Genomic DNA, 13,234 nt, shown 5'->3' with positions numbered 1-13,234 from the left:
ATTCTACTTATGGATAAATAGTAGATACTCTGGAGAATAATACTAGGATTCTGAGAAACCTCAACATATTAGAGGATTGGACCAAAAGAAATCTCACGAGGACAAAGTGTAAAGTCCTGCACTTAGAGTACAACAATCCCATGCACCGGTACAGGCTGGGGACTGACTAGCTAAGCAGCAGCTCTACAGAAAAGGACCTGGGGATTACAGTGGACAATAAGCTGAATAGAAGCCAATGGTGTACCCTTGTTGCAAATAAGACTAATGGCATACTGGACTACATTAATAGGAGAGTTGCCAGCATATTGGGGGAATTTATTCCCCTCTATTTGGCACTGGTGAGGTCACATCTGAAGACCTGTGTTCAGTATTGGGCCCCCGCTACAGAAAGGATGTAGACAAATTGTAAAGTCCGGTAGAGAGTAATGAAAATGGTTATGGGGCCGGGGAACATAACTTCTGAGGAGAAACTGAGGGAACTGGGTTTATTTAGTCTGCAGAAGAGAAGACTGAGAGGGGATTTAATAGCACCCTTCAACTACCTGAAGGATGGTTCCAAAGAAGATGGAGCTAGGCTGCTCTCTGTGGTGGCAGATGACGGAACAAGGAGCAATGGTCTCAAGTTGCAGCAAGAGAAGTTTAGGTTAGATATTAGGAACAAATCTCTCATTAGGGGGATAGTAAATCACTGGAACAGATTACTCAGAGATGTTGTGGAATCTCTATCCATAGAGAGTTTTAAGATCTGGCTAGGCAAAGCCCTGGCTGGGATGATCTAGTTGAGGTGGTTATGCTTTGAGTAGGGGGTTGGAATAGATGAAATCTTGAAGTACCTTCCAACCCTGATTTTCTATGATTCTATAATTCCTTGATTGCACTTGGACCACAAATTCTTCCTGCTTATTCCCCATGTTTCTTACATTAGTATATAAATAAATTATGCATCTAAGGGTCTTGTTATACATTATAATTATGCTTGTCAAAGTGGTAATTAGTGTTAGTGTTAGCTTGATTTCAGAGCAGTCACACATTCAGGTGAGCAGGGGCTTTGAGGTAAGAATCCTCTCCTACTCCCTTCCTCTCCCATTCCAGGCTCCCCTTCTTCTCATTGCCTCCCAGGGCTCCCCCTGCCCCAATCTCTCAGGTTCCACCCCCCCGCTCACCCCAACCATGGGACTCCCTTCTTGCACCCCTGGCCCTCATGGCTCAGCTGTGACCATCTCCCCCAACTTACTTGTGGCTGCTGGCACTATCCCAGAGGATCAGGGAGAGAAGGGGAACCCACCTGCCCAATCACCTCTGCTACCACAGCTGTTCTCTGGACTGAGCCAAGCCCAGAGAGTGGCAGCAGTGTTGGGTTTCCCTTCCCTAGCTGCTCCCTCAGGACAACATTGACAGGCATGGGAGGGCAGGTGGGAGTGAAAGGGGATCTGGGGTGCTAGGTGTGTGGGGGATAATAGGCCCAATCTGAGGGATGGGTTGGGGGAAGTCAGTCTATTCAGGTTGATGGGGGATGGTGGTGGGGACCAGCAGTCCTTATCCAGACCAACTGGGGAGAGGTGATAGTGGGGGAAGGCTGCCCAACCTGGGGGAGGCAGGACATAGGCAGCAGGGCCGATCCAGACTGGTGTGGGAGGCAGGTGGGGTGATACATTAATATGTAACCTAGACTGGCCACATACTAGTGTAACACGAGCTGGATAACACAGATCACAGGTAAACCTAGACTGGAGTGGTATAACTTTAAGATGCCTAAAGGGTGCTTAAAACCAGTTTCATGTGTTAATGTATGGACAGGCCTGGGGTTAAGAGGTTGTTGAGCTGCCTAAAATTTATGTGTAACGAAGCCCTAACTGATAGTCCTATCTTCCCCCTGAGAATATTACTAAAACTTCCTCTACTGCTTCCCCTTAATAAGGCCCTCTGGTTATTTACTTAGAGATTTTCAGTTCTCTAAAATTAACTTCATCAGGTCACTCTGACATGAATGCATTCAAGCTTATCCAAAGGTCTCAGACAATTTCTTCTGCTATCTCTACCTTCAGCTTGTCCCCTTCCTTATCCAGACAATCCTTATTAGCTGTCTGGTTGCATTTTACTTTTGGTGAAGAGTCAAAACTCCTATTGACCATTTTTGCATCTTCTGTTAAGAAATCACCCCAGTTATTTATCAGTGGACCCATAGGTTGCTTGATCTTTTTCTTCGGGCTAACATTTAATGAACCATTTCTTGTCCTTGATTTCCTTCTCCTAGAAGCTTCTTGCACAGCCTCTTGCCATTCTTCTTATGCTTTCACTATGTTGGAGTAGCTTCTTGTTGGGCTTCCAGTACTGTGACCTTTAGAAGTTGCTAGCCTGCTTGGGGGCTTTCAATCTTCTGTCTGTTCTCCCATGGCACCCTGCCTATCTCCTTGGTTGATGGAAATCTGACCTTTTGAAATCTAGTGTCTTAGTTCTTCTTACCTCATGTTTTCCCTTCCTCAGAATCATGAATTCTGTCTTACCACGGTTACTTCCTTCCAAGCCTCCCCTCACCATTACATCCTCCACCAATTCTTCCCTTTTGGTCAGGACCCAACTCACATGCTTAACTTCCTGAAATAGGAAGTATTTCTCCCCTCAAGTTAGGAACTCAATAAACATTTTACTGTAATTTGTCACATACCATGCTCCCTCCTCTCTCCCCTCCTCCTCATCGCACAACCCCAAATAAGACAAGCACCTTGTTTTTGGAAGGCAGAATAAAGAAATAAAATATTTTTTCCTTGAAAATAGAAAGTAATCTTTGCTTTGAACTGGCACTGTAATTAAGTTACATTAAGTAAGCTGCTCTGTTAATCCCCTAGCTGGAGGCTGTACTGCCTCCCTTCCCCCCGCCCCCGAAATTAAGAAGCAGGGCCAGCCAGTTCAGCTCCAGCAAGATTGATCCCTCAGCTGATGCCACCAGCTGAGTAAAACTGTCCCACCAAGAATGTGGATGAAATAGGCATTGAGCTTATTCCTCCCTTTGATGTCATGGGGACTTTTAAACAATAAAAACTGAAAAAAATGCAGATCATAGTCTCATTTAGCTTCCCTGTTTAATTTTATATTTTTCTTTAGCTAGAAATTTAGAACTATATTCTTCAGTTGCCATAATAAGGTTCTTTTGTGACTTTCAGTCACAAGCTAAATTTAAATGTCCATTCCACACATTGAGCAAGAATCCAGTACAGAGGAAGTAAAATGAAATGTAAAGGTGCTACTCCCCAAAACTGCAAGATTCTATAATAAGAGATATTTTAGAATACTTCAGCAATTTATAAAATGTTAATTACTAGCTGATTGAAATGAGCAGCAGCAGGATGGAATACATTACTTTAGGTGAAAGCTTTATGGCAGTTTTTGTTAAATTCAAGATGATGAATAACACTAGATAAAAATGGAATGATCTTCTGTGATTATTAGCATTAATCATTATCTGTTGCCTCACCACTGGGCCTGCTCAGAGATTTTGGTACTTACAGTGGAGTTTCTTTTAAAAAAGAGCATCAATCAGGATGCAAATGCAATTGACCAGGAGGGAGGGACATCTCCCTCTCCCCTCCTGAAAAAGAATGGTTTCCATGGTACATAGGCTATACTCCAGCTGGCCCTCACTGGCTGTATAAAGAGATATGTTGGAAGACAGAACCCATCATGCTATGCAGATGCTTTATTCTTGGTGAACAGAACCATATAGATAAAGGAGAACATCGACGTCAAGCGCATTGCAACTGGCACTCTGGCATGCACAGAAACAGGCAAATAGACCAATGTGGTTTCAGGAGTTTTTGTCACACCTGCTTGACCATCTGAACTCTAGCTATGAGAGCTCTGCATCTGTAAAGATAACTTCCTGCCAATTTCTGAGTTGGAATCAAGGCAGCCATTATGTACCAGCTACACTATCCAATTATAATTGAGAAAGATAATATGGATATTAGGGAAATGAAATGTAGCTAGCCAAACAGGAACCTTGCTAAAGTAGGATAAAGCTCCTTGTCACTAGGACAGGTGCCATGGGATTTTTCATATACATAAGCATCAAGACCTTGACTTAACCTCTCATCCAGAAGCTCTGGCAATTGCACTGCTGTCCCTATTACTCTGAAATAGCTTAATTACAGTACCAGTTCAATGCAAAGATTACTTTCTATAGAATCATTAGCAACCAGCTAATGTAGCTCACAGAGTGGCATCTTCCCTAGCTCCCTTTGTGTACCTAAATTACAGTTTTCTAGCCACATTCCTGTGCTCTCACTACTGTATTGTAGATGTGTGTACATGCATGTAAAGATTTAGTATGTGCCACTGCCACCCCCAATAGTAGGCTCCACCCTATGCTTCCCCTCCCGTGAATTCCCAACTCCTCTAAGAACCCATAGGCCAAATGACATAGCTCCATGGGCTGAATCCAGCCTGCAAGCCATATGTTTGATATACCTGAGCTGGAGTATGGCCCTTGACAGGGAACAATGGGCTTGGGCATCTTACTCCAGGTAATGGTAGGGGATAACGATGCAAATAATGCCTATTTTCCACATCTGGGGTTGGGTAAGCCAAGATGCTTCTAATCCTAAGGCAGAGTTGGTGCCTGAATCCAACTGTACAATGACACAAAAATGGATTCAAAACATTTTTTAAATGCTTGAGTGCTATCTGAACAAAAGTAAGATTCCTAAAAATTGTCACTTAAACCAAAAAGTCTGATGTAAAAAACCTACAAAAAGTATGGGTACAGAACAATGGTCATGGGATCCAGAAGTTTGCTGTAGAAATAGAAGAACCAAAGCAGCTTTAGGTCACCTGACCCTTGATAGCTTCATTTGTGAATATCTGGTGCTATGAAATGGGTTTTGTGCAGTCCCAGTGGACACAGTTCTTGTACCGGATCCATAAAGCTTTGGCATTGAGAGGCTTGCATTCCACAAGTGGTATTTTCTGTGGGTTCCTGATAATAGAATGTGCAACTATTCTATACACACATAGAACTGCTTATCTGGATACTGTAGTTCCTGATTTGGTAGCTTGTCTGGTTACTATAGCAGCCACATGAGGGAGGCCAGAACTTCATCTGAGATGTTGACATACCTGGTTGAAGTTATCAAGGGCCTTGTGAAGGTTGGCATGCATCCCTGTCGGGGGTTCATTAGTGATTTTGATGGAATTCTCCAGGATTCCTTGGGGAATAATGTGGCTGTCAACTGAAGGTGCAGGCTCGGCACTAATGAAAACACGAAATTCCTGGTGGCTGCCTTCACTGTGCTGCTCAAGTTTTTTCTCAAGAGAACTCAGCCACTTGGCCACCAGATGGATATTCTAGCAGGAAAAAAATGGACAATGCTTTAACTGCTGTCATTTACATCCACAGTGAACAGCCATCAACTATATTGTACAGATGAGTTAAAGCCCATGCTTCAGGCTGTATAAGTTTATACCTTTTCTAATAGTTCTCAAGAGTGTAATTCATATGCACAGACATGTACTGCATATAAGGGATGAAGATCTGAAATTCAAAATAATCATGACCAATAACCAGCAATTAGGAAAACAGTTCTGAGTCTGTGTTTTCTTAGGGATAATAACTTGATGTTTCGTACAATATTGTATGGCTGTTGGAGTAACAAGTTTCCTCAGTGATCTGAAATGAACGTGCTTAATTGTTTTCAGTATAATAACGATGGTCACCCTTAATATCAGTGGGCATGTCTACATGTGCAAATAATGTGAAATAATAAACTCTGGAGTAGTTTGAGCCAGAGTAAACTACTTCTGGGTACAGAATCTACATGGGCACCTGGGGCAGTAGCAATTTGAGCCAGTGCAGAGCAGGCCTGGGATGGCAGGGGACACAGAGGGCCAGGAGGAGAGTCCAGCTGCTGTTTGCTGGTGCCACAGTTTAAAGAGACAGAAGTCATTGGCTTGTGAAACCTCATATACCACATGTGAGGCAGGGAGGAAAGTAAGGCACAACAGGTTAGGTCATGAGTCTGTCTTTTCAAACTTAAAGCAAGGATCCTTTCACTTTCTCCAGCTAAGGGTGATGTTACACATTACACCTATCTAAACTTATATACGGGTGTGCTCTTGGTTATAGTGGTATAAATCTGGTGCACCTCTCCCAGAAGCAGATCCAGGCTTTTACAAAGGGTGTGCAGAAGCACCAATGAACACCACAGGGGTACTGGCACCCCTACACTCCCAGCTTTCTCACACTCTTCCCCCAACTCAGGTGGACAGACCACATCATGGGAGCAATCCAGGACTTAAGTCTCAAAGAAAGTAAGAATGCCCCTCTTCTTCCCCCCTCATGGTCAGGACACATCCCCTCCCCTTCTGCCCTTCCATGCCTGCTGCTGCTGCTGTCCCAGGGGCATGGGAGCTCCTGTTCTGCTCCAACTGGGCTAGTGTGGGGGGCTAAGCTCAGTCCAAAACAGCAGCTGCTGCTGCCACTGTCACTGTCCCAGCTAGAGCCTAGACCCTGCACAGCCCAGCTGCAGTGGCACAGGAGCTCCCATTACCCCTAGGGACCATGGGACAGCAGCAGCAACAGGTGAGGAAGGGGGAATTGGGAGTGGATGTCCTTCTGATCCCTGGGAAAGGGTGTTGGGAGGGGATTCTTACCTTCTTTTCAGAGGGCCAAGAGACACTCGAGCCCCACCATGGACTGTGTAAAACTCCTACACTACAGCCTGTGTTACTAGATCAACTGCATTTAATACAGTAAGCAGGGCCAGCTCATCCCCAGCCCCTTCCTTTTGATTGGTTCTGGAGCTGCTTTTAAGGAACTCCTCCAGCATCTGAGCTTTCCCGCACAACTTCCTGATCTCAGTCCTTGCAAAGCTCCTGTCCTGGTAACTCCTCTAGCTCTCTGTCTCCCTGATATCTGGTTAACTCTCTGATTCAGTGTTTGGACTTCAGTTGATCTCAGCTTGCTTTCTGACCTCTGATCCTTAGTTAGTTCTCTGGTTTGGTTTCAGACTCTGAGCTCCAGCCCTCACTTCTTGTTTGGAACTTGGGCTGCCCTCAGTTGCTTCCAACCTGCAGTTCATCCCTGCAACCCTGGCAGTCCTCACTCCTGGATGTACCCACTAGGGCTGATGCTCTTGGGAACCCTGACAGGTAGTAGGAAGAATCTGTGATGAGTTCCACATTTGGCCAGGGACAACAGTGGCAGTGAGTAGGTTCCTCCTTACAGGGCACGTCTACACATGCATTTACTCCAGCCTAGATTTACTGTACAGTAAACTACTGCACAGTGGGTGCATCTACATGTGCCCCAAGGCACTGTGTTACTGCACCGTCATTTAGTAATTTCTTTTGGAAGTACTAATTAATGGCACAGCCATAGCCTATACTACACTGTGCTACATTGCCATAGCAACACACTATAGCAAAGGAACACATTGCTACACCAGCGTACCTGCAGCATCATGGTTTGTGCCTGCTGATGCTATGTCACTGTAGCGCATTGCTATGGCAGCATAGCGTCTTGTGTAGATGCTCCCAGCAAGGGTTTTTGGGTAGGTGTCTACACATGCGGGATTAGGAAGATTTACTCCCAGGTCCCTGCAGCCCTGAAATGGATCCCTACCACCACTGGGGGAGATCCAGGATCCCCCTGGGTGCTAGCCCAGGGGCTCACACGGTGCACTGACCCAGGAGACAGCTGTCTCCTGGCCCCAGGGGATTGTCTGCTGCTGGGGAAGGGACAATGTACCCCTGCCCTGGCAGTAGGGAGCTCCTGGCCCTGGCTCTCCGATCACAGACATCGGGCTTGGAAAGAGCTGTAGGAAAAAGGCAGGTCCCAGGCCCCTTCCCTGATTCATCAGTGGGGCAGCCAGGAGCTAGCTTGCTGCTAGCTGCCCCACTGGCAGATCAGGGCAGGGGACTGGGACCTACCCAACCCCTGCAGCTGTTTCCAAGCCCTGTGCCTTGATCACCCAAATGGGGCAAGGGACTGGCACTTGTCCCTGACTGGAACAGCTCCCAGCCAGCCCCTGGCTGCACAGGGAAGTCTGCATGTGCAGCCCAGAGCTGGCTGGGAGCTGCCTGAAACAGGACACACCCCAGCCACCTCCAGGCTTCACATGCTTCCCCATATAGCCTGGGGATGGGTGGAAACTGTCCCAGCCAGGGGCAGGTCCCAGCCAGCTCCAGGTTTGATGGGGAACTGTCCCCATGTAGGAGCTCTCAGCCTCTGCTCCGTAATCGCAAATGCAATCAGGGAGTCAGGGCTAAGGAGTTTGTTCCCAGCCCCTGCTCTGCAATGGCAGGGGGTCCCCACCTGGGCATGCAGGGTTGGGGCTGGGAAGCTTGTTCCCTGCTCAGCAACATGAGCGCAGAGCTGGGCGGGGGAAACAGGCTGGGGAGCTTATTCCTGCCCTCCCCCAGCTCCATGCTCCCAGAGCTGGGTGGGGAACAAGCTTCCCAGCTCTCACCAGCAAGGAGTTCTGAGCACTGGCTCCATGACCACAGGGATGCTGGCTCTGTGACCACAGGGATGCAACATTTTAACACAGTCTTTTTGTGCATCTTTTTGTACTGAGCCGACTTTACCAGTATATAGGAACAAAAGCCGCACTGAGAATATACAGAATGTCAAAACTCAGTATACTTTGCAAACAGAACTGGAGTACAAAAGACTTGTTGCCTTCCAAGCAAGAATTCAGTCTCAGTTCTAAAGCCATTCAACCCAAAACCCCAAGCAGCCTGGGTTTAAAAAGTTCAATGCCTTTGTCTGCAACACAATGGACTTTGTAGTGGCACTTTCCTGGCTAAAATGCATGCAAAGCTTGCTGTATGAGAGAACCCTAAAAAGTCTTTGGAGGTAACAAAACACTCGAGATCAGTTTTTAAAAGCATAGTCACAGCTCCCCTGTGTCTGACCTGGCGGCTCCAGCCACAGCTTGCCCCATCCCACCATGTTCTGAGGGGTGGTGTGCCACATCCCCCTTTAGTGAATCCTGGATCCAATCATGGTAGAAGATGCCTAAACAAAGGAACTGTGTTCTGAGGAAGGAGGTGGGGAATGTACTTTTCATATGAGATAGAACAATGATTAATACAGTAGACAATGCAAATATATGTATCTTGAAAGTTTATGCAGCAGCTGTTTTTCACTGAGTCAAGGTCCAAAATAAAAAGGGATTCTCACTGAATTCAGGCTATCAACAGATTCTAACAATATTATATACACAGGAATTAAGAAACCAATGCACAATCGTAAAGATCTAATATTTTATGGAAAAGTTGCACTAGAAGAAGAAAAACAATATATTTTGCCTTAAATTTCAAAATAAAATGGTTTGAACCCTTATGAATGTAAGGGTTTTGATATATAAACCATGAAGTTTAAAATCATTAAAAAATAAAGTTGAACAATTTTTTTATTTAGTTTGTGTTAATGTCACTAATTAAAATCAATACTTCCTATCCTTTTCAGTATTGATATATGGAACTTTCTGATTTGATGGATAATTGAGTTTAAGTGTAGGGGAAAGAGACTCCAGAAATTCTATTACTAATTTTTCTTTCTTGTTATAATTATTAAACATTACATTAAAGGAGGCGAACAAAGATTGCAAGCAGTAGAACATTTGTTAACGTTAAGGATTCATAGCCTTGGTCAGAAGAACACTCCCACAAAAGAAATAAGTAAATAAGTATTTTTCATAAAACATGGCACCTATGGCACCTTTTCATAGAAAAAGAGGTTTGCAAAGGTGATTTATAACTCTCAAGGGAAATTTGGAAACTGTTCCAAAGAATGAGCCTTTCCCAGCAGCCAGGAGGAAACATATTCAGTTATATTTCTCATAGTGTATGTTGCACCAGTTTTCAATCTTTTTCAGTTCTATAAGTCATAGAACCATCTGAGGGTATTTCGTAGCTTTACAATATGTATTTTTCTCCACCATATTTTGAACTCATGAAAGATTCTTTGAATAAGTCAGGACTGAGGTGGAAGTTTATTTCTCTATATCACATCTAAGTGACAGTTTTTAGCTGTGTAAATGCCAAACTCACATTTACACACAGACAGCAACTCTGTTACCCCTGCTGTATGTGCATATTGACAGAACAAGCACATTAGGATATGCACTGTTCAGGCATATATCCTGGTATGTATGTGCACCTTTTGTGGATGTGTACTAACATCTAAAACAGGGGTGAGCAAAATATGGCCCCACATCCCAATGCATGGGGATGAGCCCCACCCGCTCCTGCCCCCATCCTTGGCCAGCACACACAGCTTTCCAGTAGTGCTGCTTCCAGTGCAGCTACAGCTGCCCAGGTACTGCTTGGCTCCTCATACCTCCAGTGGCTCCTCCTCCTCCTGCTACACTTCAGGTATAGTGGGGAAGTGGGGGGAGGGGCAGAAATTACAGCCAGGTGGCTCCTACCCCAGTGTGTGGGGCTCCAGCCACAAACTGCTTTCCACTCACTCTGCCCACCTGGCACAATAAGCAGCGACCTGTGGGCTGCCAGCCAAGTGGGTGGAAGGCAACCCCACCAGAAAGCGGAGCTAGGGCCAGGGCTGAGGCTGGGCCTGGCTACTGCAGGTAGTTGGTGCACAATGCAGGTTATCGTGGGTAGAAGCAGGTGAGGCTCAGCCCCATGCAGAGTGCCGCAGGGGTAGCCATGCACCAGACTGTAGGGGGAACTGCACCAGCACCTGCAACTGCATCACCTGGTAGAGCTCTACTGCATGCACCCACTGGCTCTCCCACTCCCTCTCCCCCATCCCTGGCCAGCTTCCAGGACCTAGTCCATGCACACCACCCTGCATCCCCTACACACACACCTATTCCCCCACAGGCCTCCCATATACAGCTCTCCCTGTACCCACACACAATATACAAGAGTAAGACATTATTTTGAGATATTATGCAATCACCTCTTTATACGTTACTAAAAACCCACATAAATCAGAACAAAAATATTTAGGAGATATCTCAAATATATTGAGATAAAATTAAATTATGTTATTCATGTTTGATTTTTAATATATGATTTGTTTTTTTATCTTTAACTTGTTAAAATGATATCTTCTGAAAGATTTTATGTGTGCAGCCCTTAACAGCTCACCAAAACTCATTAAGTGGCCCTCCAGCTGAAATAATTGCCCACCTCTGATCTAAGGCCTGGAATGCCTGGACCTTTGCTCCCAGTGAGACAAAAATGTCTGTACTGCATTGTTTTCCATCCATTTCATTCAATGAGTAGTTAATGTAAGAAACATTTGCAAAAAGAGTACCAGAGAGGTGCCTGACCTGTGATATAGTAGTCTGAGCACTATGCTAGGAAGTCAAGAGAAATGTAGCTTCATGCTTCCTCAGGATAAAAAGGGTGGAGGGAGGCAAAACAAAAAAAAAAAAGGGTTATTTGTGGCATTGCAGGCACTATGTTACAAAAAGTCTGTTGTAAGAAGGAGACTTGTTCCTAGAAAAGACTATCCAGATTTGCAAGGCAGCAGAAACCATGAAGGCACAGGCTGATCTGGGCAAATGTATATCTAATTTGGCAGTAAATACAATGTCATTGAAGATACTCTGAGAATGAAAATAAATATTGCTGGAACGATGGACAGAAGGAATGATGGGCTGCCTTGAAACAAGAGTTGATGCAAGAGCCCATCTCAAATTTTGTACTCCTGGAAAACCTATAAAAATTTTAGTGTATGTCTCATAGCTGAGGGTTGGTATAGTGATTTTGCAAAAGTATGATCATGATTATTGGCAATCAGTGGCCTATGCATCCAGATGGATGACAGAGTCAGAAACAGGATAAGTACAGGTTGAGAAGGAGTTACTAGGAATATTGTTTGCCTGTGGGAGATTTAACCAATATATCTATGGTCAGACTCTGTATGTGGAACTGTTTAGCAAGCCATTAAATAATTGTACTTTGAGGATTCAGAGAATGATGCTCAAGCTGCGAATGTATGATTTAGCTGTAAATTAGGTAAATTAAGCTTTAGTGTAAATGCACTCTCTAGAGCTATATATGCCCCTGTGGAACCAGTAAATACCTTTAAGACAGAGGTGCAAGTTTATGTAGATTTAATTATCAAGTCACAGATAGGAAACTGCAGCAAATAAAACCAGAAAGAGTGAAAGATAATTCCTTGGGACTCCTGAAAGAAATGATAGTTAGAGGGGCCAGAAGACAACAGTGACTGCAGTAGAGCTTTTAACAGATTATTACTATAGGCATGAATTTTCAATAACAGAAGGAATAATTGTTAAAGACTAGGGATAATTTTTAAGGGGTAATCGTTGAGATCAATGAGCACTCCCAGAGAGCTCTCAAGACCTAAAAGAAAAGGTAGACATGGGCTATTCTCAACCGACTGTTCCTACATTAAATTGAAAAAAGAACCAGATCATCAGTAAGTGAGCTCCTCAGTAGGCCTGTGTGAAGCTTTAGTCCCTGATTCGATTCAGCAGAGATTCAGCCCAATTTGGTGGCCAAATCTCAATCTCCGAATCTGAATCAAACCAGAGAACCCTTTAATCCCTCTGAACCGAATCGGAACCCTCTGAATCAATTCGGAGAGATTCAGAAAGATTCAGCGATTCGGACATAGAGACAGCTTTAAATGTTTTTTCTACATACCTCTAGGTAGCAGGCGGCTCATGAATACTGCAGTGCCAGGGTGGATCAAGTGTCCCATAGAAGTGCAGGGGGCTCCCCAGGATGCTTGGCAGCAAACCCGGAAGTGGGGATCCACAGGGGAGTGAGTGGGGGCACGGGGCCCTGAGGGACACCACTGGCCACTTTGCGCCAGGACGACACAGACCCGTTTATGAGAACTCTCTGGGTCCTACCATGTAGCCAGTTCAGAATGACATGCTAGTAACCTCTCCTCTGCAGATGGGTGCTAGTTGACTTTTTTTGTAGTTATTGTTAAGTGGGAAGATGTGTAGTGATCGAAGTTATAATTTAGAGATGCATCCTAATTTAGTCTTTTCTAGACCCTCTCAAGTTTTTCTACATCTTTATTGAAGTGCAGTGCCCAGAACTGGATGCAGTACTCCAACTGTGGTCTCACCATTGCTGAGTACAGCAAGAGTATCACTTCCTTAATTTTACACAAGATACATCGGTTGATGCATGCCAGCGTGTTGTTTGCCCTGCTGACTGCTGCCTTGCACTGATGGCTCATATTCATATGATGGTCGATCATTATCCCTATGCCCCTTTCAGC

At 44.8% G+C, this 13,234-nt stretch overlaps 1 protein-coding gene across 1 annotated transcript in view; it reads right to left on the bottom strand.

Moving 5' to 3' along the window:
- Window positions 1–13,234, bottom strand: part of DNAH9 (dynein axonemal heavy chain 9) — a 609,139-nt gene that overhangs the window by 96,129 nt on the left and 499,776 nt on the right. Inside the window, exon 61 of the mRNA XM_019501495.1 lies at window positions 5,113–5,340. Coding sequence (XP_019357040.1) covers window positions 5,113–5,340 — 228 coding nt within the window. The remainder of the gene's footprint in view (window positions 1–5,112; window positions 5,341–13,234) is intronic.

This window comes from Gavialis gangeticus, unplaced genomic scaffold, assembly GCF_001723915.1.
Source record: "Gavialis gangeticus isolate Ggan-Ray unplaced genomic scaffold, GavGan_comp1, whole genome shotgun sequence".
Taxonomy (NCBI): Eukaryota; Metazoa; Chordata; order Crocodylia; family Gavialidae; genus Gavialis; species Gavialis gangeticus.
This window is presented reverse-complemented; position numbering and strand designations above follow the sequence as displayed.